This window comes from Podarcis pityusensis (assembly GCF_964106645.2).
Source record: "Podarcis pityusensis genome assembly, chromosome: 10".
NCBI classification, from domain to species: domain Eukaryota; kingdom Metazoa; phylum Chordata; class Lepidosauria; order Squamata; family Lacertidae; genus Podarcis; species Podarcis pityusensis.
In genome coordinates, this window is record NC_138035.1 from 24,733,277 (window position 1) to 24,757,306 (window position 24,030).

Consider the following 24,030-nt stretch of genomic DNA (forward strand, 5'->3'; position numbering starts at 1 on the left):
AAAAGTGTGATTATATCCAGTGCCCCCTTTTCCTTTACACAGAAGACACCCAGCGTCAATGCTGCTCCACTATTGCGATTTAGTGCTGAGACAAGAGTGCACTGTGAAAGCAACTGGGCTTTTTCAAATGTGAGCTTACATCCAGAGCTACCCAAGAGTCTGCAAGAATACGCTCCGAAGAGATCATCTCTTCACATTTGCAAAATAATATATCAGTGTCTCCGGACTTCTGAAATGCAAAAAGCCAGGTTTCAGTACTTATGCCTTCCTTACCAATGCAGTCACCACCATCCCAATCACAAGCGGAATTGTTACAGGCTTTATCACAGTAGCCATCTTTGATCCAGGAACCAGGGCATCCCTCAGCACAGTTTGGAACAGGCCAAGTCAAGTAAACCTGATAATGGAGACAAAACCACTTTATTCTCACAGCTCCTAGGAACGTATTTAAATTCACTTCTACACAGCAAACTGATTTGCAATTCCTATGTTTGTACTCTAAAGGTGAACAGGAAATTTCTTGGGGACCGAAACACTGACCTCTACTTGATTTGAAGTTATCTGACACTCAGCCTTAATTGTTGCCCAACAGTACCAGTAATTAGATGAATGAATACAGCTAGTTTAAAGCTAAACTAACCTACTTTACTTTTATCTGACTATCTGCCTTCCCAAGGATGTCAACCTGCTATATTTTTACAAAAAAATATTAATATTGATTCTCCATCCTCTTCTTTCTATTTTCAGAATGCTTTCAATCTATACAATGTCCCTTCTTTAGAGATATAAACTCTCCAGCTTTTCTTTCTTTTTAGCCATACTGCTCGAGTGACATAAATCTGTGAAGGCATACAAAAGGGAAAGGGACATTAAATCACATTATTTGATGTGTCGCTATTTTTGCATGGCGACATGTCCTTTTCAATAGCACTCAGACGAGGAGACGGATACTTATTAAAAGTGAGATCCAATGTAACATTAGCACCAGAAATTAGAGAGTTGATGTTGTTGTGCTATCGTTATTGAAAACAGTAATGTACAACTGTCATGAAGTATAATTATAGCAGGAGCGGCACAGCATCTTTCCCAAGGGCAAGACACTCATTTGTTGCACTACATTAAGAACAAGAGTCTTGGTAGTGCGAGGGATGAGGAAGCTTTCTGGCTCATGGGGGGCAGATCTTTGGGCCAACTTTCAAAGGTAGCTGGGGCAGTCAATCACCTGGTGTCATTGTGATGTCAGATGATTGACAGGCAGGCTGTCAAAGCTTGCACCTGTCAAAGCTTGCACTGAAACGGCTGCTAGAATGGAGCTTTCCCCCTTTGCTTTCAATGCAAACAACTTCATGTTCCTGGAGCAAAATGCACTCCCATTGTCACCAGCTGATGAGCGGTTGTACCTTGCTCCAATAACAAAGTTCAGCTGTCAGGTGTGGGGCAGGTGTGTGAAGTTTTGAGAGCAACAGACTCACAGGGCAAACCTGCTGGGTCAAATTTGGCCTAGTTTCCGCATCCCTGTGCTGGTGGAATGGTTGTTGTGTGAGCGAGCTCCCACAAATGGCTATCACCGCCCAAGTCTTGAAGCACAAGAGGAAGCAGATACGTTCCAGGATGTGGCCAAGAAGCATCAAACTGATCCTGAGGGAAACTTCTCACAATGCATTCTGAATTCTGGCTCCAGCGCCCAAGTACAAAGCAGATGCATACTGCATCACTTATAAAGGGTGCATACACCATGTTTTATTCACAGGGTCACCCTTCAAAATACTCGCCAGCAGCGATACAGAAATACTTGGCACCCTAGTTGCAAATAAATGGATATTTTTGACTAGGGAAACAGAATCTAAGTAACGAATAGTAAATAATTCTTACATAGTTAATCATTTTTAGATATTTTTGAGGTTTTTGCACTAAGAGCTTTGCGATTTAATATATTCAGTAGAGATTACTCATTGCAAAATGCACCTTTACCCCCATCTCCACAATCCAAAATGTTGCTTTAAATATTCTGGTTTTTAGAGGTCAGTTCACTGGAAAACCAAACTGATTGCATTTGCACCATCAAAACTTGGTTTAATAAACCACAACATGCATGAGCTCCATCATACGAAACACACAGGGAAGTCAAAATGAACCACACCTGCCAATACACACAAACTAGGTAATATAGTTAATGGTTTCTAAACAAGCCAGACTTGCAAACTCTTCATAAATGTAATGGGAAGCTATGGTTAATTGGCTTCCTGCTTTGTATTGCTGCTCACACAGAAAAAGCAGTGAAAGGGCTGCTTGCAAGTGCACAGGGCTTGTGCAAATTCTGGCTTATCAACCTTACCATTTATAAGTTTTGTTCTCATATTAGTCACCTCTGTTATTGTCAAACTTGGTGAAAGCAAAATCAAACTAGGCATCTCCCAAACGATGAAAGTGTTAGGATTTCTATGCATCCGTGCTGCTCCAGTAGTAGCACTATGTTTTGTGTATATCATGTGAGTGTCTGAGAGAGCGTGAGAAAGGAAGTATCGGTACTGTTGGAAGTTGGTTTCACTTCTGAATGTGCTGCTGTTTCTGTACTGGTGGCTCAAAGAGCACAGACGTGCTGATGAAGTCTTTGTATATAGACTGTAAATAAAGTAGTTTTAGAGCTACTGATTGAGTCTTTCTTCTGCAATGATATGCCAGAGTGTGCTCTTCTCAGGAGAGAGGGGTCGCTTATCACCGGTCTCTCTGGACTGAGGGAGATTTACAGCCAGGGAGGACCATCAGAGAGACGCCCCAGAGACTTGGGAAGTTGGTGGCCTTCCCGGGCGTGTTTCCAACAGAAAGGTGTCTGATCTCTCAAATTGAATAAATAAAATTATTTTGTGATGGCTTACCTTTTGACCCTTGGAGTGACTAAAGAAATCATCAGGCCACACATCCTTTCCAAACATCACATCATCATTTAAATAAATGAACTTCTGGGACAGACCTGAAATGCGATGAATGTGGCTTTCAATGGCAGGAGAACTAAAAGTGGGTAGGTGACTCAAATTCTGAAATATCTCCTAGAATAATAAAAGAAAATATTATTGGGGGGGGGGGGAATCTTATGAGAGGTTTCAAAACGCTTTCCAAATGTCATTTGGATGCAGCATTTTAAGTCAGCGTTTCACGTGTACGGTGCAATTGCAGCGAAGAAAACTTCACACAAATATGCCTGTATATCACACACTCCTTATTGATGCAATTTAGGGCAAGAGTTCCCAGATAACAGAGTCAGACACTTTTTACCTGATGAGTTACTATAGATATCCGGGGGTTATCCAAATTAAGCCAGGAAGGAATCTGCCCGTTGGTGGCTATGAAGATGTGCCGTACCCAGGGAGCATGCCTCTCTATTGACCGCAGTGAATACCGCAGCTCTTCATTGTCTTCAAAACGGCTGGCTGAAACATCTTCATCCTGTTTAGACTATTAAAAGACAGTGACACACAACTATACCGACAGAATGAGAGCAACATTTGCGTCTAAAAGCTGCCATTATTCATTTTAAAACACTAAAGACGAATTCACGTGGTGCTTTGCCTAAATAGAGATAATTTCAGGGTAGAGGGGACATGTGTACAGGCTTGTCAGCTAATGGGTTTTGAAGTATAAAACCGGAAAATAATTTCTGTCAAGCCAGGAAAAGAGCTGGCAGGCTTGGGGCAAAACTCATCAGAGATAACTACATGTGCCCCTTTCACAGCTAAATACATGAAGGGTTGAGGAAATTAAAAGCTTGTGTGGGGGCGTGTTTGTGGGGGTGTCCTCCACCATTTTCCATTCCAGGCTCTCACATCTACAGTAAGTTTAAAGATATCTGCAGTAAAGGATTTAAAGTGTCACATCTTGTTAGCTGTCTTTCATTGCTGCTACTGCCATCATTAAGGTCTGTGTAACTCTATTCAACAACAATTCCATGTCACTTCCCTCAGCTAGCATAGGCCAGAAGCCTGCAAAAGAAGGCCAGTCCTAACTAGTGTGGGATGACAGGAGGGCATCACATTGACTACTCCTGCTGTGTGGAATACAGTTTTCAAATTGCTGCCAATTCTCTCTGTCACACTATAACGTGTTTGCATTGTCATCCGTTACCTAAATCTCACACAGCTTTGCCATAATAGCATGCCCATACACCAGAGAACGACTCCTACCTGGCTGATGGCACTGAGATCCCATAATAAATAAGCAGGATTAAGCGTCAGTTCTTTCCCTTCTATAGTCATGTTCTTCTTAGCTTGGTTGATCAGCTCTTGGAAATCCTTAGGGTTATTCAGTTGCAAGAGAGCTACGCCAGCTTCCGAATAAAGCTGCAACTACAAAGGAGAAACCAATATTCCAATCCTGGCACGTACCCACAAATGAAATGTGTTGGGGTGTGTTTTTTTTGCATGACTCACTGACAGCACAATATTCTTGCCGTAAGTTAGAAGAGGTAGATGGGAGAGCAGAAAATTCAATACAAAACTGTAATCCGAATGAAACATAAAAAGGTATCATTCATAAAAGGTATCACTCATAAGGGAACTGCACCTGGGAATCAAAAGGGAACATTTCTCAAAGAAAGACTAACAATTGAACATTATACAGTATAGCGATCTGAGTTCTCCATGTGCTGATCCTTTTATAGATAAACTTGTAATCTCCATGCACAACAGGGAGGTATTCCCACGCTCAGTGGGACCTCAAGGTTTGTGGAAGTGCAAAAATCTTTACAGGGCAGGGGGAACCCTGTGGACTGAGCATGCTCGGTTAGGGTGGTGGTGCAATGGAGGAACCTGAGGAGGATCACTGCACAATGGCTTCCAGTCTGTTTCTGGGCCCAATTTAAAGTGCTGGTTTAAATTGCTGATTTAAATTTAAAGCCATCGTCTTCCATACGTACCTACCTGAATCTTAAGATGTTCTTTGGAGGCCCCAATCCAAGTGCCCCCACCGAATAAAGTGAAGTGGGTCACCACCAGGGAGAGGGCCTTTTTGGTGGAGGCACCCTAGTTATGGAACGGCCTTCACAGAGAAGGTCACCTGGCGCCATCCTTGTCTTCTTTCCAGCACTAAGTCACCTAAGCTTTTTAAATAACCAGTGCAGTCCCATTATTGCTTTTATACTGATATACTGTAAATGGCTCCGATAACCTTATGTTATGAGGCCATAAACAAATAAGCCTTTTTGTTGCGGAATCATGTGTGCATCATCCAGATGGTTCCACATCATTATGGACCCAGATTATTATCACCACATCTGTATCCTGCCTCTTCTTCAAGAAGCCCTGGGTAGTATATGCAAGCTATCCCATTCTAATCCTCAAATTTATCCCATAAGGAAGGTTAGGCTAAGAGAGAGCCTCTTATAAATCCATAAGTTTCATGATTTAACCCAGGTCTTCTCAGTCTAACACTTGATCCATTTTTCCACGCTAGCTCTCTTCAGCATATGGCAGCTTCTACCTTTCTCAGGAAAAGACAGTACCTGTTCCCCCATAACACACTAAAAGTTAGGTAGATAAAACAGATGAAAACCAACAAGAGTTAGTTTCAACACTCATCCTTTAAATTTTGGCTAGAAAGAGAAATTGTATTCAGACGTAACTTCTATCGTCCAAACAATGATAACAACTCCTGTGCTATAGTAATCCCTGGCGCACGTGGCTCCATAAATTCCTGATTTGCTTAAACTGTAGTTTGCTATTACATCCAAATCATGACAGTTGAAGTTAAGACTCCAAATCAGGATTGCAAGTCACAGTTTGATGCTGGTTTGTGGTTTGGAAGGCTTGCTCAAACCACTGTTTGCTGGTCCAGATAAAATGATAAACTATGGATAGATCAAAGCAGGAAATGGTCAAGTAAGCCAAGCACAAGAAGAGAAGAAAGTGAGGGGTAGGGAAAAGTGCATAAGCACAGGTCTTGTTTTGCAACTGAACCCCAGTAATTGTGTCTGAATGCAGCTATAGAGTCCTAGAAATTATTTGCACTACAATCCTTGGACAGTGCATCTAGGACTTCTTGTTTTTTTAAAATAAATAAATAAAAATAAACCAACTTTAAGATCCTGTAACATCCAGTCTCCTTAAACTGAAAATACCATTTGCAACAAATTTCATTTTTAAGATACTATACCATATCCTGAAATGAAGCTGCCCATCAGTTGTTTGTTTATCTATGTGTTCGCCAATACACATTTCTGAAATGGCTTAAAGGAACTAGAAATCTGAGATTCAAAAAGGCTCCAGAACTAATCCATTTGTGGGTCTTCTCCGAATCCTCAGCCAAGATTTCCAATCCACTGCTAAGGTCATTTATTACTGGGGAACTGTTTGATCTGCTTGCTATTTTTAACACTTGCCACCAGTTAAGTCTAGATATCAGCTTTCATAATGGGCTAGATCAGGGGGAGGCAAAAGGTTGGTGCACTAAGCACAACGTCAAACAGCAATTGTGGCTCACAAAGGGCAACGGGCTGCTTTTCTTATTCAAGGAAAGCAATCTTCAGATGTATTTACTGAGGCAAGTGCTCAACAGAAAAAAGTAAAAAAGTTACACTGGTCGCAAGGTGAGATCTGAAAGCTTAGCCATGTGTAGGCGTGTTAAAGGCAGCATTGCAACTTGCTCCTCACTTCAGGAAAGTAAAGTTAACCCCAGGCAAACTCCTAAGTGGCTAACCTGTGCGCCATATGAAAGAAACACTGTACAGTCTACCAGAGAGCAGCTGGATTGCACGGCCTCTCAGCAGAGCATTGACCTAATGGACTGCACTGAGGTGGATGTAAATGGGGTTCAGATTCCCTCTGTCAGTCTTAATGGGCTATAAGTAGTAGCCCTTTAAAGCTTCAATATGCAGAAGCAGAGCCATGGCCAAAGGCATACCTACAGTGTGAGCCAAGGAGAGAATCAAGAGCCACAGCAGCACTGAGCAGAGGAAGAAGGTGAGCAACTGCTCACTATATAAGTATTTGCGAAAGTTGTGTTAACGGCAGCTCATACGACCAGAATTGAACCAATGTTAGAAAGCAAAAGATACATGCAGCCTCTGGGATTTAAAGGCTAATTGCAAAGAGGAATATTCATTTATATACTTTGCTTAGTTGCTCATATGCACCCATTTTGTGTGTGCGCCAAAATACATCACTATCAGAGGCTGTGAAATTCCATTGGGCAGCAGTGGCCGGGGGGTGGGGGTGGGCAACCAACCCAAGTGCATTTTTAATATTTGAAATATATCCATGCAATAAATCCCCTTTCCCTGTCCATCTGACTTTCCCATAAAACTGCAGCTCCTTATGAGGAAAACGATTCTCTATTTGGAAAGGTTGCAACATTTGGGACTTTTCAGCTTAGATAAAAGGCGAGTTGACGGAAGTTTAGAAAATCACACCTGGCATAAGGAAAGTGGATAGATGCCCACGATGGAAAGTGATCCTCAGGCTGGGAAAAAGTTCCACACGCCACATTTAATGCTTTATAGCAGTATATTGCCAGATTATTTTTTACAAATGCTATTCAAGTGTATTTATATTACATTTGTCCAACATAAATGAACCCCAACCCCAGAATCGTTTCTTTTTCTTTTTTAAACTGACCTTTCCTCTTTCCTTTCAGACATTTGTCCCGTTTACCCATCCCATTCTCACAGCAAACATAGGCCCAGCTGTCACACTTGTGACATTTTAAGGCCGTTGATGGTTTGAATTCATGCGCCACCCGATAGCTCTAAATCTGACTCATGAGGTCTGTCATGGGGAAAATCCGATAAATCTCAGCCCTTCCAGAGCATCATCATCTGGACAAACCGATGAAAGGGTGGCCTCGGTAGTTGTTGAAATGGAGGTAGAGTTATGGATACCAGCAAGCACTCTCCAAAAATAATGCTGTGGAAATGCTACGGATTGCAAAGCTGCCATCAAGCAGCCTCGCATTTATTTAGGAGAACAATGTCATGCTGTCCCCTCCACTGTGCATCATCGAAAATATATTTATGCAATGTTTCGCAGAAGTTTCCACTGCACACAGGAAGGCTGTATTAAGGACACAGGATTTCCCTGTCTCTTATCCTCTTCATCCTCATCGCTATGGAAGGATGCATAAAGTTACCCTGAATAAAACAAAGCTCGATCTTTTCCTGGGTTTTCTCAGTGGTTCCAAGTCCCAACAAACAAAACACCCCTACTGATAAAAGCATATTCCCCCAATGGATCCCAAATTAAGTAAATGACTAACAAGGAGAGCTACCAAGTGGTGAAAAACTGATTATCGAATTATGAATGGTGGAGGTGGAGAAAAAGTATTTTTTCTTCTTCTTCTTTTCTTCTAATACTAAGATTACTAAGATAATACCAAGCGGAAAGCTCATAACTGACAAAAGGAAGTCATTCACATACTGGCCATGTTCAGACATTACAATAAATCATGGTCTAACTGTGAAGCGAATCAATCTAGTCTCTCCCTGGAACAATCACTAGTAAGTGTTCAGAAGTTTTCACTTCCAGTTTTGGTTACAGCAGTTAGCTGTTTCGTCAAAATTTGACACGCTCCAGTTAATTTTAGCAATGGTTTGTTTAGAACACAAACGCAAGAGAGAAACAAATTCTCACAACCACCTGAGTCTATTCATGCCAAATGAGTTAAGGAAATGTAAGAATTTGTCTTTTCATAGGCCATATGTGTAAGCAAGCTTCTTGGCTCCAGGGCAGGGGTGGGGCAACCTGTGACTTTCCAGATATTGCTAGACTACAATGCCCATCATCCTCACCACTGGCAATGCTGGGTGGGGCTGATGGGCACTGGAGTCCAACAAACTCTGGAGAGCTGCAGGTTCCTCACCCCAGTGAAAGGCATTCCTGAATCAAACTGTGCTACTCACTCACCCCTTTACTACCCTTTAGTTTAGAACAAGCAAACTTCAAACCACAGTTTATGAAGCTGGATCAATTCAACATAAGTAGTAAGGAATTTTTGCCCATGGTATGATTATTTCCCACCTAGTCGTTTTGATAGGTTGGCACCCTATTTGCAAAATCTAACAATTCCAAAACACAGAGGCGCTTTCACTTGGGCAAGATTAAATATACTGCCTTCGGCTGTACTTGCGGGTCAGTTTCCAAAAAATCCACCAGGAAAATGCTTATGTGGCAGTATTGAGTCAGTGGCTCATGTGCTTCTGGTTTGCACTCTTTATAAAGATTTGAGGAGTGAGGTTATTACCACTCTATACTACCCCATACCAGGTCGCTCAGACATTGCTACTGTGTCCTTTCTTCTAGCTGATCAAGACAACCAGGTGACAACAAAAACTGCAAAAAAATTAGCAGGGGCAATTAGAATAAGATCCATTTATTGATTGATTGATTGATTGATTGATTGATGTAAACCTCCAGAATATATTTTGTATAGTTAAGTTTTCGCCTCTATCTTCAGTGCATTGTGTTTTATTTTATTGCTATGGCTAGTTGCTGATGCAAATAAAGATTCTTAATTTTTTATTTCAAACCACAATTCATTGGGTTCCGAGAAAACAGGAAGCTGTGGTTAATAATTAGACGTCACTTTTGGCCCTGCACAACTTTGGAAGGATTGCCAGAATAGAATGTGGCCCTTGGGATGAAAAGGTTTTCCCGCCCCTAATATAGACTGCAGTTAAAATCCAGAAAATAGCCTCCAGTTTCTAACACAGCCTGTACAACATACTACAATATTATAAGCATGATTAATCCTTAAAGTTGTCTATAAATAACATTATTGCCACAGGCTTCAGCTCTAGCACTTTCAGGAAGAGGTATCAGAAGTTACTAGAATCAAGTTTAAATATAGTCGTGGAACAAAGTGTATTGCTTGGCATCAATCTATTGTCATATATTTAGTCTGTGAGCACCTTGCAGCCAAAATTCAGCCACCAGAATCAAATACTGAAGGAACTGTGATGTTTAAAAAAATGAGTATCATGGAAAGTCCTTCCCACAAACAGCACCCCAGATTTGTAGCATGCAAAAATCGCAAGACAGATATGAAAGTTTTGAGTAACAGCTACAGTCAGAATATTTGGACAAACACTGGGTTTCAAACTTTATAACAAAAAAAGAGAAATGAATCACTCCTTCATTTTTGTGTATGGTAGGTAAATAGCTACAATGGCACTGAAATACTGGTTTAACAGCACTGAACTCTCTGGCTCAAGAAGGGCATAAGCTTGGAATATTTATTTTTAGGTCACCTTTGCAAAACCTTGGGCCAAACATTCACAAAGATTTGAAAAGAGGAGGGTGACACCTAGTGGCCAATTGCCGATTTCTACGCAGTGTTGCAATTTCGGACTATGGCATTAAATGAAACAAATTATTTGTTTCAATGGTACCAACTTTTTCTTCCAATGCCTTGGATTGGAACTGGATTGGATTTCTTTTCTTACAGAATTTCATTGTTCTGCTCAAATGCAAAATTGTGCAATTTAAATTGATTGCAAGACATTCATTCCATCAATCCGTACCGTTAAAGAGAAGACCAGCTTGAGGTGCAACAATATAACAGCTAAATAGGCACTCAAATAATCAGACTTGTATCCAGTTTTGAGAGCAGAAACACAACATTACTTGGGGTTTAACTATTGCAATAGGGAACAATTTAATAGAACAGTTTTCTTGTAGTAAGGATTTAACAAAGTCATCTGAGCAAGGATAATGGCTGGGATCCAATGAACTACACACTAACGTCTGGGTGCCTAAGGGCACTTTGGGGCCGAGGTCCTCAAACATCAGCCTATCAGGCTGCATACCACTTTTGAAACCAAAAGATGCTTGTAAGATGGCTCTGCTGTTCAAAGAGTGAGGAGGATGGGGAAGACCAAAATCCCACTGGGATTGCCCAAGCTCTTTAAGTCATTAACTCACAAAAAATGATGGGAGTAGCTTCACAGATCCTATATAAAAGTTATATGCGATGTGCAAGCATATGGTTCTATACATAGAGCACATAGGGCATGCATGCAACTTTGAATTCAGTCCAATCAGCTGTGTGTTGACCAACACTGTTAGGCAGAATTTTTTGCGAATTCAGTTTAGAATAATGCAGCAAACTGTTTTGCAAAGCACGTCAAGGATATTTATTGGGCTAACGCAAAATTGGGCATATGCAGGTACATAATTTACATTTCCAGTGGCTTGTAATTCAGGGTGCCAGAGCTCATAGAATTGTGGAGCTGGGTAAGGTCTTGTAGGACCCTGGGGCTGTGTACACACCATACATTTAAAGAGACCACCCAAAGGATCATGGGAATTGAAGTGTGTTATGGGTGCTGGGAAACGCAGTTCTGTGAGAGGTAAGCTACAGTTCCCAGGATTTGGAGCGGGGATAGTGCTTTCAATGTATGGGGCATATGCAGAACTAGACCAGGGGTCGGCAACCTAAGGCCCATGGGCCACAAGTGGCCCACGGGGGTCATTTAACCGGCCCACGAGCCACCCGCTCGGTGAGTCCCTGCACACTGCACGATCCAGCCCACAGAGGATCTCTGCTGGAGTGAACCGGCCCAGACGAGGTAAACCTTGCCAACCCCTGAACTAGACCAGCCTCTTGGATTTTCTGCCTCAAGCAGGCCATCTCCAAGAGAATTTTTAGTTTGCAGCCAAAGTTTTCAAATCAGGATTTGGCATCTTTTGAATAACCTATGAGACTACTACAGTGGTAAATGAATACAGTAACAGCACAGAAGAAAATCATTTTGATTTGCGTGCAAGGAGAAAATGATTTTTAGCAGAAGGTTTACTCCATTATTCACAATCATCTGCTAGATTTTGCTCTTATACTAGTTGACACTTACCTGCTTTATCTTGGAAGCAAGGTTTTCGGGCAGTTTTGCTCTTAGCTGATTTGTCTCTTTGAATGTAAGTGGAAATCCTTTGAGGAAAACTAAGTCTTGCATTATTACTAAACCAGGAACTTCTTTGTCTGTAGTCTGCAAGTAAGGGAATTTATTATTTTCTTAATTCTTTTTTAAAATGACTAACACTTTTTTCCCCATTGTGCCCCCTAGGGGAGAACTCACGCTTTTAGCATGAGAATTTTACTTACAGGCTATTACAGCAGTTATGGAAATATTACAGCAAAATAAAGAATTTTAAGAAACAGGACCTTGCATCCAAGCAAGGATCCAAACTTTCTAGTATATATAAAGGTAAAGGTACCCCTGAGCATTAGGTTCAGTCGCAGACGACTCTGGGGTTGCGCGCTCATCTCGCTCTATAAGCCAAGGGAGCCGGCGTTTGTCTGCAGACAGCTTCCAGGTCATGTGGCCAGCATGACTAAGCCACTTCTGGTGAACCAGAGCAGTACACAAAAACACCGTTTACCTTCCCGCCGGAGTGGTACCTATTTATCTACTTGCAATTGACATGCTTTTGAACTGCTAGGTGGGCAGCAGCTGGGACCGAACAATGGGAGGTCACCCCGTGGCAGGGATTCGAACCACCGACCTTCTCATCAGCAAGCCCTAGGCTCTGTGGTTTAGACCACAGCGCCACCCGCGTCCCTTTCTAGTATATATACCAACATCATTTTAAAGGAACATACCAAATAGCCTCTCCACACTGCTTGCTTGCTGCTTTCCTTTAACATCTGAGAATGGACATCTTCGGCTGAAATGTTCAATAATTCAAATCACAGGTCAAAACTTTTACAGAATTTTTGCAGCAATACACTGCATAATTTGTAAATAAAAACTCTTTTGAGATCTCACATATACTTGCTATGGGACACTTTGAAGTTTTCTCTTACAATCCAGTGCTATATAAATTTTATGAAATAAATATTTTTTAACAACAACACTGCAGAATGGGGATAACTTGCCCCCGAACCATCAGAGCTGGTTATCTAATTTCAAAGCCAAAGGCAATATTTGTTAGCCAATGCAAAAAACAAATCACAATGCCACAGTCCCTTGATGAGGGGTTTTCTCTCCATCAGCTATTGTAGAAGTAAGAATAAGAAGTAAGAAAAGATGTTTTACCTGGAGGGTGGGATCTGTAACAAAATGTTGCAGTATGAAGGATTCCAGCAGCTCCATTTAATGTCCCTCCCTCCCTTTTCCAACACTCTCCCCCCAAAGAAAGTCCTCACTGGGCTATTTTGTGTGAATTAGCTACGGGGCTAAGTTCAAGGTGCTGGTACAAAGTCCTATGCTACTTGTGATCAGGATACCTAAAAGACTGTCTCGACCCTTATATAGTCATCTGATTACTGTGCTCTGCAGACAGTGACCTCCTACAGATACCATATTGTCAGTCAATCTGTTCCATATGACCTAGGAATTTGGCCTTTAATGTGGCAGCACCTATGCTTTGGAACTCAATCTCACATATTATCTTTTGGGTGCCTATTAAAGACCTTTCATTTCCAACAAGTCTTTTAAGTAGAGATTTGTTTTATCCCAATGCCTCTGTTGGACACGGAATTGCTTTTAATGTTAAAATTGCTCTGGGGTGTTTTATGGGAAGCGCTTCATAAACAAAATAAAAATAAATACAACTACCATCTCCTTGTGTACAGACAAAGAAGATGCACCCGTGTCTCTGTGAGCAGCGTGTCTCAAGGGACTAGAAAGGGAATCTGAACAACAGGCTACGCAACACCTCACCTCATCATGAAAGCAAAATGCAGAGCACTGAGAGAACAATTACAACATGGTCCACATTTTGCCCAAGGCAAAACCTCTCTGCTGCTGTTGTTGAAAAATTAAGAAACTAACAAATTATTCTCCAAATGAAGTAAGTGGTAATGTCATGTTATTTTTATTAAGGAGGCACCGATATTTTTGCGTATAAACTGGGGGACACCAAATCACTACGTGTACATATTTCTCTACATAAACCTAGATCAAGTTTCATTTACGGGGGACCTTATTTTTAGGACACATTCTCCTCTGCCTCCTAAGTTTATCTACTGACATCCTTTAATCATTGCAACAACAGGAGGAGGAGGAGAAGGAAATCCCCTAGAGAAGAGTCCCCTGAAACAGTAGTAATCCTATGGTAAACTAAAACCATATGTTGCCAATTAGTGGGAGAAGACTTAAAATAGATCCTTACCTTCTTTAGAACTGTCAAAAACAACTACAGTAACGTTGGTGGAAGGGTTCTTTGGCTTGGCAACCAGGAATATATTGTTGGCAGATCTCAGCAGGGGATAGACAGAGGGCAGGTCCTTAAGAGTGATGTTGCTCCGCAAAGCTGGATCCAAGACGAGCATTGGCACTTTTATGCAATGTGTCAGTAAACACTCCAGTTGCTTCTCACTAGGATCAAGACAGCAAAAGTCAGGCATACTCTCAGGTTCAAAGCTGCACGTGGCTATTCAGCTTTGACTAGCTTTTGATAAAGAAGCACACACACACCCCAATGGCGTTGCCTGCTCTCTGTTTATTCATATTTTGCAGAAATATATCCCAGGTCAAATCTATACTTAAAGTAATCATTTCTTTAAATATTTGTCATGTGTCACAGTATACTACAGGGGTTCCCTGTGGTCCATGAGCTTCATTCAGGCTGTCCATGACGTTTCTGTAGATAGGAGATAGCAGGTCCCACATATTAAATATTCATATTGATTTTTAAAACTGTCTTTTATTGCTTCTTTTATTTCTTATGTATTGTATTTTATTGCATGACAATTTTATTTCCACCACACAGGGCACTGAAATTACAACGGGCAAAAAAAGTTATTAAGTGATCTGCCAAGACCCTCAGCCATTTTCAAGTTTTCTGGGGTGGGAGGACCACTGCTGTATTGCATACAGCCTTTCTAGGTTGCCCAGCCTGATAAAATACAGAAGCCAGAAATAAATGAAGTAGAAAGCAGTCTATGTTCTGTACCATGAGAGCAATTTGGCAGCTGCTAGTTGGGTTTACATGGGCCTTGTTGCTCACCTCATTAACCTTTCTCTTACAGTTAGAGGTAACAATGAAACATGTCTTCACATTTTGAGGTTTTGTCCGTATGGTGGACATCACCCATATTGCTTTAGGTGTGTGTGGATCATTGAGAATAACTACAAAAGCCTGATTTTTGAGTGAGCAGATAGGGAATGAGGCAGAAGGCCTTCTTGGTAGTTGTGTCCGCCCTGTGGAACACCCTCCTATCAGATGTCAAAGAGATAAACCATTATATGACTTTCTGTCGACATTTAAAGACAGCGCTGTTTTGGGAAACTTTTAATGCTTGAAGTTTTGTTGTATTCCTTTATATTTTGCTGAAAGCCACCTAGAGTGGCTGGGGCAACCCAGTCAGATGGGCGGGGTACAAGAAATAAAACAAAACAACAACAATTATAATTTAATAATGAATTATTTACTTTAGAACATGAGGAAAAGTGTACCAGTTTTGTCCTACCCCTTGATCATGGCTATTTTAAATGTTACTTCACTCACTTGAAATTACAGTGTCAGTTAAGGTTCACACAGTAATTAATATATTGATAGTTGAAAGCCTTTTAAACAAAAAACATGAAACACCTATATTATTTCTTACCTTTTCTTAGTTGGTTCAGTTGTATTCTTTCCAAGAATTTCCCTAAAATACAAGTAAACGCATAACTATTAAATCCCCCCTGAATTAACATATACACCCAAAATGAACACAGGTTCTAGTTACTCTCATCACCCTGTAGACAGTAAGAGAATCTCAATAAGGTGAGTTTTTGCACACAAAACCCAGAAGTAGCAGAATATGTCACAGCATCAAACCTCTCCCATTCATACCACCTATTAGGACACAGAAGCAATTCAAGCACAGGTGGTTCAGTTAAAGAACTGAGAGCCGTGCCCGATAAATCTACAGGATGAATGGCCAATTTAATTACATCCCCACAAATGAAGGCTGCTGAAACACACTTCAGTGTGGCAGCATCCCACAGAGAGCATAAGGCCTGCAAGCAGCTAACCTCAAGGATTAATTGGACTGTGGCAGGGCATAAATGTTTACGTTGGCTATTGTTGCAGAGACTCTCAATCGAACTGGACAATCCATGAAGCAAATTGATTACAAACTTTGTGATCCTTGCAAAGAGCCACAAACGCATTGAAGAGTTTTCCAGCAGCATTCACATGACACCATAACATTGCCTTCCAGATGCTTCCAGATGTTCATAGCATCCTTGGTCATTCTATGAATCCAAATGTTGCTATAGCCTCTATATAGTTCACTGCTTGGAGCACTCTGAACTAAGGCAAGAATCAGGGACCCTCCTCTTTAGTGAGAACAAGAAGACTTTCACAGTCGCACTGAAGCCAAGTGGTCAGGGCCAGCTGAACATACAAAACATTGTTTTCATGTTACCTGCTTGCAAGTGATGTTACCTGCTTGCAAGAATTATTGGCATCCGAGAAAGCAAAATGCCATGCCCCTAATACAATACTCTCTGAAAAGAGAGTCTTATATGTGGGAGATGTACATGCTGCAGATATGAATCAACTTGCTAATCTCCCAAATGCGAGTCCTTTTTCAAATATTACACCAGAAGCACAAAACAGGTAACATGCAAAATTCTCTAACATGAAGTATCTAGATGTTTCCTTCCAATTGACACTGGATGTGCAAGAATAGAAACAGGTAAGAACAAGGATAGACCAACGGCAAAAGCCAATCTTATGAATTTATTCACCTGCAAAAGCCTATGGCATCTTAGGGAGGTTCACTTCCTTCTGGCAAAACCTTGGGCTGTATCCAACCAAGTCCTACTCACAGTAAACCCATTAAAATTAATGGGCCTAAGTTAGCAAGTCTCTACAGCTGCAGCACATGCTGTAACCTTCCAACAGTTTGACTTCACCCCCAAAGGCGTGCTCCTCTATGGTCTCCCAAGGCAGATGGATGCCAACCAAGTTAGTCGTGTTTATTAGTTTCAATGGATCTACTCTGAGTAGGACTAAAACGGGACACAACCCAATTGTTTTAGTTTTCTTACCTCCAGCCAGGGCAGCTCAGCATACTGTGCACGCAGAGGAATGTTCTTACCTCATCATTCTCTGTTCTTCCTCCATCTGTTTCCTCACTTGCTGCAGTTCCCTGATCAGCTCAACATCTGTGCCATTCACCCAGGTGTACACCACATCAATAGGCATTGGCAAGCAAAGCCTATAAGAGAAATCCCATTAAGAGAGAGAAACCAGCTCAACCTGTCCAGGCTTAAATTGAAAAACAATTCACAGCAGCACAGATTACGTTCGCCTGCAACCAGTCAGTTGAAACTCATGAGTTTCAAATGATAAACTTGTTCCATTATTTCTGGCATAATCAAAACATTCAGTTAAGCTTTGTTTCTTCATCAGTTTCTCATTTTTAATCAATGTGCTTCTGCATCACCACACATTAAAAATACACTTACTCTGGTTTATACATTAAAAATACATTAAAAATAATGTTTACACATTAAAAATACACTTACTAACCTAGACAGCATCTTAAAAAGCAGAGACATCACCTTGCCGACAAAGGTCCGTATAGTAAAAGCTATGGTTTTCCCAGTAGTGATGTATGGAAGTGAGAGCTGGACCACAAAGAAGGCTGATCGCCCGAGAATTGATGCTTTTGAATTATGGTGCTGGAGGAGACTCTTGAAGGTCCCTTGGACTGCAAGATCAAACCTATCCATTCTTAAGGAAATCAGCCCTGAGTGCTCACTGGAAGGACAGATCCTGAAGCTGAGGCTCCAACACTTTGGCCACCTCATGAGAAGAGAAGACTCCCTGGAAAAGACCCTGATGTTGGGAAAGATTGAGGGCACAAGGAGAAGGGGACAATAGAGGCCGAGATGGTTGGACACTGTTCTCGAAGCTACAAACATGAGTTTGACCAAACTGCGGCAGTGGAAGATAGGCATGCCTGGCGTGCTCTGGTCCATGGGGTCACAAAGAGTCGGACACGACTAAACGACAACAAAAGAAAGATTCTTAAAACTTGTAACTTTTTATGTTCTTTCCTTCCAATGACCCTTCATGCAGTATTTCTCAAACACTTATTTTTGAGTTTGGCTCCCCATTCTTAAATGTATAGTGCTTTTAGAGCAGGAGATACATAAATAAAACCTACATCTACCATACTAAACCCCCCCCCCAAAAAAACACACCTCTCATAGCAGATTGTGCAGAGCTCCTTGCACAGGGTCGTATGTGCATGCAACCCATTGCTGTGTGCGAAGATCCATGGAAGAGGCCACTCATGTCCCACATTAATCATAAACAAGATTGGGATTATAATGTGGCAAGTGGGGAAGAAGGTCACCTCAACAAATCCAGCATGGATCTGTTAGGCTCCTCTGCTGCAAGGCATTTAATCTATGGCTGGTGTGGAGAGGAAGGTCCCATCTGTTTCAGGAAGCCAAAAAGTTTGTTTCCCTCTTCTAGGTGTTCCATGGTCTTCCCCAGGGATTGACAACCACAGTCTTAATTCCAAAACTCAGCCCTTGATTCAGGAGTTCAGATCCTAATTTATAACTCTGGAAAACTCTTATGAAAAGTAGGAGGGGGAAATCACATTTTCTGCTCACACATCCTGCCCACGTTCAAAACCAGTATGGATTTTCAAACTTAATGTAACATTTTCCACCTATGGCTTCTGTCGAAACTGTTCTAAAAATACTTATGCGGAGGAAAACAATGTGTCACAACCAGCCATTCATGATTTATTCCAGCTATGTCATTGTTTGTGTTAAATTGGCCAAAGATACATCCTCACTGTCTGTTTTTCCTGACTTTGCCACAGCCAGACCCCCTGCACACCCTGTTCTAACACACATAGTACCAGTTCACATGCAGTCCCCCCTGGTGCCTATGATCAGCAAATGTCCAGGAAGGGAATTAGGGAGGCCTCATTCCTCCGCCCACAGATATACAAAGGAAAGAATGTTAAGAGTAGCCCTACCGGTTCAAAACAAAGGTCTATCGAGCCCAGCATTCTGTTCCCACAACAGCCAATCAAGGAAGCCCGCAAGCACAACAGATCACTTCTGCTTATGATCCCCAATATTCCAAGGAACACCAGAGCAAGCCTATATGGCCATCATGACGAGTGGCCACTGATAGCCTTATCTTCCATGAGTTTGTCAAATCCCTTTCTAAAGTCACCCAAGTTGGTGGCAATCGCTACCACTGCAGCGAGTTCCATTGTTTAACTACTTTGCAGTGCGAGAAAGTGCTTCCTTTCATCTACATGTTTTGTACAAACCACAGCATGCTGCTGCCCCTGGACCCCCTTACAATCTGTCCATCATTTGTTTGGAACAAAAAGAGCACACAATTGGCATTCACTGGCCCCTGAATGTATGCAGGTACATCTCTGTTCATACTAAATAATCTACAAAGCGAGGAAAGAGGGCTATGAGGGCAATGAGGGGCATTCTGTGGGGCCTCCCAAATTCCCCATGTCCTAAATCAGGCTTCCTCAATCCCGGCCCTCCAGATGTTTTTGGCCTACAACTCCCATCATCCCTAACTAGCAGGACCAGTGGTCGGGATGATGGGAATTGTAGTCTCAAAGCATCTGGAGGGCCGAGGTTGAGGAAGCCTGTCCTAAATTATCTGAGATCCAGTTTACCACATTGGATTACATGTACTTTGTTTTCCTGTTTACCAATAAATAATGTGTGAGAGTTCAGTAGATATTTAATAAATATACTTCATAGGAGTAGTTGCCTTTTTAAAAAAGTTAATTATGATGCCTAAAGTTGTAAAAGTTAATTCTAGCTTCAAAACTGCCTGGTTTGACTGGCTTTATATCCATTCGTTTGCATCTACTTTTGCAGTCTTAGAAAAGGAAAATTCTCCTTCTTCACTTCCTGTTTCCGGCGGTGGAAAATGGCTGATCCCACACAATCGGACTTTAGCCGTTCCGATAATTCAGGGCTGATATGGGGGTAATTAGCCCTGGCAGCCTCCCCAGGGCAGGGGAGGACTGTCTCAACGACCCGCGGTCTGCCCCAGATTGCCGATGTGGCAGACGGCAGGGGCACTGGGTCACGGAGCTAGGGACGGCTGACACTCCTGCGATGCCACCCCATAGCCAGACGCATCCGTTTGGGAAAATATAAAGATTTGGAAAACAAACAGACACGCTCTGAATTGAAGAAGCTGAAAAAAACCTGCAGTATGTACAGTCTCTGGTGTAAAAGATCGAACTTCAAAGAGATCCTCATCATGATGTTTGGAATGTGGATGGGCTTGGTATGTAAAAAAAAATTCTTTTATCCTTAACATCAACAATCCGTAATGCATGCCAAGTCTCATTAAGAACTTAAATTGCTCTTCAAAAAGTGAGTTCAGATGGACTTTCATATATAATTGGGATCTACTCGCAGCCACTTCTCTTCTAAGACCGCAAATGTCTGTTAAAGATGAAAACAAAGGACAAAGGACAAAATGGCGTCTCGCACCACGTCGTTATTGAATATGTGAAATACTTCCCTGATTAAGAGAAACAGGAGCTAACGGATGGTTGGTTATAAAGACTGGAAACAATATTACATATACAACTGTTTGCAAAAAGATGTTTTTTTGATTACGAGCGAGAGAGAGGGCTAAATGGATGTCTGGCAGCCCCCCTCTAGGGCCCGGAGGGGGGACTGGGAAGATTCCAAAGGCCAATTGCTAACTGTCTGATATATGGCTACATTGCAAACAGTCTGTTTAAGATAAATCAACAAGGAGGGTACAGAAGGAAATTTCTCTCTGTTTCTTTGATAACACCTGGACGGGAAAGATTAACGATCTGGGAGCTGCCAAAATAACAACTCTCAAAGAGCTGGACAGAACTTTGAAATTGGATGCAATTAAATGAAGCGGTGCGATGAAAAAACAGTTCAAGGAGTACAATATATGGACAAATCTGCACTCCATAGAAAAAAAAAGTATCGGTTTTCTGACATGAGTGAGGATCGTAGAACCAGAGTCAAAATGTGGAAGGGAAAAATCGGACATGGAATTATGAATAACATTGAGGATGATGAGAGGCAGGACTATGATGTTGAACATTCTTCGAAATTCAGACCGTGGGAAGTCAAAACAAAATTATTACAATTTGGAAGACAATTGGACCTTTTTTATTTTAGTTTTTTATTTTTATTGGATTTGATTTGATATGTTAATTGGATGTTTTTATTGGAAAATTAATAAACGCTTTAAAAAAAAAAGAAAAAAAGAAAAGGAAAATTCTCCATCTCCTATCATTGCATGAGGATTCCTTTCAAGACCTGCTAACTAGATGGAGAATATATGCACTCAGAACCCTGCATGAATTGGCTTACAGGTGAATCTTTTCCTTGCAAGCTTGCTGTTGCACCATTATTAAAGTCCTGTAACACGCGTGCAATGGTTCTGCAACACCTTATTTTATCTTACAAAAACATAGTCTACTGGGATATTCTTAATACCCTGCTACACCCCAAATTAGCCGTGCCGCTTAATGATAAATAATAGATTTTGTTCAGTAGCTGGAACATGACCCACACAGCTGTATAAATGGAAGGTTTGCTTTGGCCAAATAACAACAGTTTTTTCGAGAGCTGATCCAGATGGACAAGTGTCTCAAGTTAAATCGGGCATCCCTAGAGTGTTTAATTTTAGTTAAGGAAAATTAAAACATTTATTGTGTCTGCCCAATCCTTGAAATGCTGGCAAGCCATCCTAGACCACCAATTATCCAAAAACAATTTATTTTTAATCATCTGGCTCATGCAAAGAGACTGGCAGACTCTTAGGACACAAAGGAAGGCATGAGACAGAAACAAATGGAAATTCCTTTCAGTCTGGTGGCAGCAGCAGATTTAAATACTGTTTCTGATCAGGAGGCGGTGCTGACAGATATGGAACAAAAGACGGCTCTTGAAGGGCTCCATTATTTCCTCTTCCAGAAGGTTAGGAGAAGAGCACATAGCTCTTCAGGAAAGAGCCATAGCTTCGTGGGACAGAACCTGCTTTGCCTTCAAAAGGTCCCAGGTATAAACCCCAGCATCTCTAGGTAGGGCTGGGAGACACAGTTGCTCTAAACCAGGAATGGCCCCCCGTGGTTTCTAATCTTGCCCCATCAGTCATTTAACCCATGAGGGCCACTACCCTGAACCCACATCCACCTGTCAATCTGTGGACATCACTTGTGATGTCAGCTGAGGGGTAGGAGGGTTCAATTCAGTGCTGTTCCCAGCAGGATTTAACCTCAGTTTGATAGCTGACAATTGGGAAGTTAAATTCTGCTCAGTTTGGATGTGAGTACCTGTTCCCTCCAGGAAACAGGAGTACACAGTCAAAGGAAGCATGAGAAAAACCTGTATACCTGTGATATGAAAATCCAAACATAAACTGCGAACAACCCTAGGGTGGAGATTATGGTTTATAATAAAAGATCTGTTTCATAGCAAATTCTGAGTTATCAATGTCAATGATGGGGCAAGATTAGTGTCAATTTTATTTCTATACAGCCTTTCCCTATTTTATATTTACTGTGCTGCTTTGTCAGTCTGATGTATTTGCACAGAAAACCTTATTGCATCTTCTCTTGGCTACAGAACGGACCAGGACAATCTCAGATTAAAGGAGGCATGTGAGCCCTTCTCCAAGTCTCCCCTTTTCACTTGGGCCAGCACTGCTTTCACCCAAGCATAAGTGTTATTTCAATGAGCTGTGAATGATCCCAAATTGTCAGTGTTTTGAAATCTAGGCTGCTGAAAGCCCCTGTGTTTCAAAAGGCATCTACACTCTCCATCAATGCATCTCCCAAGGGGCCAGGCAAGATAACCAAGGCTGCGAACTTAGCCACATGTAAATTCCACTTAAACCCACACTGAACAAATTTAATTGCTCAGCTCAGACATAAAAATCACCATCACAAGAACTTTCTGACATAAGAGCTGTTCAGCAATGGAAAAGACTTCCAACAAGAGGTGGTGAGACTCTCCTTCCTTGGGAGATTTTTAAGCAGAGCTATTAATCAAATGCCACTAGCTTCCAATGTCAAAGGCAGCCTCTGAACGCCAGCTGCAGCCACTAGCAGGGAGAGGACTGTTGCATTCAGTTCCTGCTTATGAGCTTCCCACAAGCATCTAGTTCAGGGGTAGGCAACCTAAGGCCCAGGGGCCGGATCCGGCCCAATCGCCTTCTCAATCCGGCCCACGGACGGTCCAGAAATCACCACGTTTTTACATGAGTAGAATGTGTGCTTTTATTTAAAATGCATCTCTGGGTTATTTGTGGGGCATAGGAATTCGTTCATTATTTTTTTCAAAATATAGTCCGGCCTACCACATGGTCTGAGGGACAGTGGACTGGCCCACAGCTGAAATAGGTTGCTGACCCCTGATCTAGTTGGTCCCTCTTATGATGTTCTAAAAAACAAACCAGGAAACCAGTCTCTGCAGCTGCCACTTGTCTAAAGTACTGGAAGAGGTGAAAGAGAGGTACAGGTTGTTCTCCCAGTTCTCAACTCTTCCTCCATTTCTCAGCCATAACAAATATTCCCAATATTAAACATATAATGAAGATGCTAATACCCCAAGGTGATGTTACGTTCTACACTGTATTTTTCAGATATATAAAGATACTGTTATGTACAGGTCACGCAACCAGGAAGAGATAGGTCACTGCAGCCAACTGAAATATTAAGACTGATAACATCAGCCACATCCTCATTTGGCTGCGGTTTACAAAGGGAAAAAAACCTATTCATTGTTCTTCAACAATGAAAATAAATACTTTACTTGGTAGACAGGAGGTATACTAGGAGGTAGACAGGAGGTATACTATACTGTGAGTGCAAGGTATATCTGGGGATTTAAAATGTCTAACAGTGATTATATTTTGTGTGGAGAAGAATTACTACAAATGTTTTGTAGCAACATGACCTCAAAGACTACATCCTGCTTTCAATGAAGATTACCTTTCTAGACAATTTTCCTGCTTTGCTGAAGTTTAGGGAGCCGATGCAATCGCCCCCAAATTTATTTTGACTAATTACTTCAGAAAGAAAAAGAAGCTTGAGGAT

General features: G+C 41.6%; 1 protein-coding gene and 1 long non-coding RNA gene across 3 annotated transcripts in view; one reads left to right on the top strand and one right to left on the bottom strand.

Annotated features, from left to right (window-relative positions):
- GNPTAB (N-acetylglucosamine-1-phosphate transferase subunits alpha and beta) overlaps window positions 1-24,030 on the bottom strand; it is a 44,635-nt gene that overhangs the window by 15,886 nt on the left and 4,719 nt on the right. For both annotated transcript variants that reach the window (XM_081023941.1, XM_081023942.1), the window contains exons 3-11: window positions 17,020-17,139; window positions 15,535-15,576; window positions 14,097-14,302; window positions 12,583-12,647; window positions 11,834-11,968; window positions 4,179-4,340; window positions 3,274-3,453; window positions 2,877-3,047; window positions 274-397 (exon numbers count right to left, since the gene is read on the bottom strand). In XM_081023941.1, coding sequence (XP_080880067.1) covers window positions 274-397; window positions 2,877-3,047; window positions 3,274-3,453; window positions 4,179-4,340; window positions 11,834-11,968; window positions 12,583-12,647; window positions 14,097-14,302; window positions 15,535-15,576; window positions 17,020-17,139 — 1,205 coding nt within the window. The remainder of the gene's footprint in view (window positions 1-273; window positions 398-2,876; window positions 3,048-3,273; window positions 3,454-4,178; window positions 4,341-11,833; window positions 11,969-12,582; window positions 12,648-14,096; window positions 14,303-15,534; window positions 15,577-17,019; window positions 17,140-24,030) is intronic.
- On the top strand, window positions 13,566-20,836 carry LOC308486887. The gene is made up of 2 exons (XR_013991363.1): window positions 13,566-13,775; window positions 19,805-20,836. It is a non-coding gene; the product is annotated as an uncharacterized lncRNA (long non-coding RNA).